Source organism: Austrofundulus limnaeus, unplaced genomic scaffold, assembly GCF_001266775.1.
Source record: "Austrofundulus limnaeus strain Quisiro unplaced genomic scaffold, Austrofundulus_limnaeus-1.0 Scaffold542, whole genome shotgun sequence".
Lineage (NCBI taxonomy): Eukaryota > Metazoa > Chordata > Actinopteri > Cyprinodontiformes > Rivulidae > Austrofundulus > Austrofundulus limnaeus.
Window position 1 is genome coordinate 206,332 of NW_013952944.1, and position 3,765 is coordinate 210,096.

At 36.6% G+C, this 3,765-nt stretch overlaps 2 protein-coding genes across 3 annotated transcripts in view; one reads left to right on the plus strand and one right to left on the minus strand.

The window, feature by feature from the left end:
* Positions 1 to 1,001, plus strand: part of adgrf3a (adhesion G protein-coupled receptor F3a) — an 11,460-nt gene extending 10,459 nt beyond the window's left edge. The window contains exons 7-8 of the mRNA XM_014026320.1: positions 795 to 830; positions 910 to 1,001. Coding sequence (XP_013881774.1) covers positions 795 to 830; positions 910 to 981 — 108 coding nt within the window. The 3' untranslated portion in view covers positions 982 to 1,001. The remainder of the gene's footprint in view (positions 1 to 794; positions 831 to 909) is intronic.
* Positions 1,002 to 1,040: 39 nt separating this feature from the next.
* ankrd66 (ankyrin repeat domain 66) overlaps positions 1,041 to 3,765 on the minus strand; it is a 13,884-nt gene continuing 11,159 nt past the window's right edge. For both annotated transcript variants that reach the window (XM_014026322.1, XM_014026321.1), the window contains exons 3-4: positions 1,494 to 1,722; positions 1,041 to 1,397 (exon numbers count right to left, since the gene is read on the minus strand). In XM_014026322.1, the coding sequence (XP_013881776.1) occupies positions 1,277 to 1,397; positions 1,494 to 1,722 (350 nt within the window). In that variant the 3' untranslated portion in view covers positions 1,041 to 1,276. The remainder of the gene's footprint in view (positions 1,398 to 1,493; positions 1,723 to 3,765) is intronic.

Sequence of the window (3,765 nt, forward strand, 5' to 3'; positions counted from 1 at the left end):
CTTTCTTTTATAGATCACAGCCGCACGTCAGAGTTTGCGCACAAGGTCCCGCCTCAGGTTCTACCCTCTACACGCCCACAYTCAACCATAAACAGTCAATGTAAAGTACCTCATAAATGTTAGGATGTATTTAAATCAGTCAGTTGGTCAATGCCAACAAAAGTGATTGGCACAGACATGCACTCCTTCGTGTGTCTGGAGGATGACAGGTGCTGACAACTGCTCACGTAAACAGAATGTAATTTTTTCCCTCATTTTGCAGGTTTACAGACGTTTAGAGAAATCTAATGATTTTTATCAAAAACTCATCTTCAAATTAATTTTCTCTCAGAGCCTGCAGGACGATAAAAACAATAAATAAAATTAAATAAGTCAATGTATATAAGTCTGATTTATGAAGTGAAATTAAATATCTGACAGTGATCATTACACAGGGTGGCTCTATTTCCTCACTTCACCATCTGTGTCGCAGTTTCACGTCTCCAAAATGAGCGTAGCATGGGTCAGAGCTGTGAGGGACCGCACATTTTCACGTCAAGTTTGGATTTTATAAATCACAACCTTTGTGTGAAAAGTGGCGTACGCAAGTTTCCGGGCTCATTTTGTGCGTACCCAAGCTTTATAAATCTGACCCCAGAAAACTAGTACTGTGTCCTAATTCATGAAACCTTTGAACTCACACAACCATTAAGATATATCAGTCATAAGGGCTGATTTTTAATTCACTTAACAGCTTAGAAAGAATTTAAAAATAACAACAGTACCATGAAAGCTGTTTTAATACTGTTTGACAGACTCGTGAAGCACTAATGAAGCGCCTCAGGAAGAAGGTAAGTGAACAACCACTGCATTTCCATGTTACGTACCAACAAATCCATCTGTTCACACATCTTTCTGTCTGATCTCCAGGCTCCAGTTTCCAGCATGAGTGAAAGCACAACCTCAACCACAAAAACAAACTTAGAGTCCTTTAAGAAATAGTCAACATCTTAACTCCTGGTGACACACAAGTAAAATTATAAATGATGCTTAATGAAATACAGTTTTCTGTGATGTGATCATTTCGTTTTGATTGTTTGTTGTTTTCATAATGGACTTTTAGTTTCAGCTCTTTACACTTTAAGATTAACTCGTTTAAACTGTATTTCACATTTATTTCTTCTGTGGTTAAGGTGACATACAAATGTCAAATGTGAATAAAGCAATATAGTGTCTTATGTATTCTATTTGATTTGCAGTAAGCTTTATGTGAATAGGCTTATGGTAAAAACAATAATTATCTAACTATATTGTGTTCTACAAGTCCTGTTTGTTCTGCCCATTCCTCATCTGTATCGTCAATGGAAATCCCTTCTTGAGCTGCTTTCCTGCGGTAGGCCTGACACTCCGTCTCTGCTCTGCAACATTCAAAAAACAGTGCAGCAGATTCAAATAATACTGTACTGTATTTAAGTTGTATTAAAGAAGACAAACAATATGGATTTGTGTCTTACTTTTGAAGGAATTGAAAACAGTCTTGGTGTCCATATATTTGGGCCAGCCTTGCTGGTTTGTCTCCACAGATGTCCTCCTTGTCTAAAGGTGCGTGGAGAGAGTGCAGCAGCCGCAGCACATCCAACCGACCAGACTCTGCAGCAAAGTGTGCCGGAGTCCATCCGTGCTCCGTCCTCAGACCTGTCCTGGCCCCGTGCTCTATGAGAAGCCTGGTGATCTCTGTATGTCCTGTGGACCAGGAAATACAGGGGGATCTGAAACATTGATTAAAAAGACTAATTTTGGAAGGTACTAATATTTCTCTACACACTGATGATAGTTTCACCATAAAAAACATCAAAATAAAATGGAACTCAATATCCTCATGTCCACATGTATACGGGGCGCTGTTTGTAAAGTTACACTGCCAAAAATTACCAGCAATATTTAGCTTTATTTAACCTTTCATAAGAAAAAAAAGGGGAGCATTTTTCAAAGTTTTACCTTGATATTCAAACATTTATAAAATGGTACTGAACTTATAGAGCGCTTTTCAAGTCCCTCCGGACCCCAAAGTGCTTTACACTAACAGACATTCACCCATTCACACTCACATTCACACACTGATGATGGCAAACTACACTGTAGCCACAGCTGCCCTGGGGCACACTGACAGAGGTGGGGCTGCCATGCACCGGCGCCACCGGACCCTCTGTCCACCATCAGTAAGGTGGGTGAAGTGTCTTGCCCAAGGACACAACGACTGAGACGGCTGGACGGGGGATCGAACCAGTGACCTTCTGGTTCCAAATGTCATAGTTCCAAACTAAAAAGCTAAATATTTACCTTGGAGATTAAATATTTAGTTTGCAAGCTAAATATTTAGTTTACATACTAAATATTTAGCTTGGAGATTAAATATTTAGTTTGCAAGCTAAATATTTAGCTACAACATAAATATTTAATTGGCAGCTAAATATTTAGCTTACTAAAAATTAAATATTTACAGTGCTAACTAAATATTTAATTCACAAGTTAAATGTTTAGTTTACAAACTACATACTTAACTTGCAAATTAAATATTTACTTAGTTAGCTAAATATTTAGCTGACTAAGTAAATATTTATATTATTTATGAATAAATATTCATTCACACCTGCTGTATATTACTGTAAATTGGATTACAGTAAAGTAACTGTAAAATAACAGTAAACTACTGTTAGGAAAAGACATCCACATTGTACTGCTTTTTTTAATTTATGTACTGTAATTTAATTTAACAGTATATTACTGTAATTTACAGGATGTTCATATTAGTTTACCAAATAAAATAAAATCTGCAAATTCCCATGATTCCATCCAAATTTACCAAATGAATAAGAAAGCAGATTCATCAAAATGTTTTTTTTTAATTTACAGAACAAAATGACATTTTTTAATGTCAATTTCATGACATTATGATTCCAACCTCAATTTTCAAATAAAAATTGTCATTAGTAGTATAAATTTCAGGTAAAATGGCAGCAACAACAGTGTGATGCTAAAGAAAGACAACAGAAATAACAGATTCAACAACAGTATAACAGAAATGCATCACAGACTAAATATTGTGTTTAGTTTGAAGGAGTTAAGCCAACTTGAGGTCATCCAGCCAAAATTGGACCTCAACTCGCCAGAAAGCTTCTGTCTTTTGCTGACACTGTCCACCTATGGGTGATCTTAGGATGGCTATAGATCACAACAAACCCTGGGAAATCAGGAACTGACTGTGTGCCCCTGTGAGCCTGAGCAGTGTAGTGGACACGCCCATTTCCCCTCACCTCATCTTGCCACTGATTGACCTTTGACCACCTGAGGTCAAAGCCCTCTCTTCACAGACTGAACTCTTTCAGCTCTGATGCAGAGCTATTAAAAAACAAGCCTTTTCACTGTCCGCCTTTCTCTTGGGAAAGTTGGTGTTCTCAAGGGTCTGTTAATTTGCTGATAAAAACAAGTCAAAACAAACGTTCTGTTTGTTTCTGCTGTTCCTCTCACATGGATAATTCAAGTGCATAAACCCTTTAAAATGTTTGACTTTGTGTCTTTAATTTTTCAAGGGCTCTTTAGTACTAGTTATGTTACGACTCTGCATTTGATGTGATTTTATTGTTTAGAACATGTTTAGAAATGATGATTTAGTGTTAACAGAATATGTTTGTTTCAACCAATGCTTATGCTTCAATCTTTTCACATCTTCTATTTTTAATAAACATTACTTAATCATTTTATTAGTTTACTAATAGTAGTTCATAG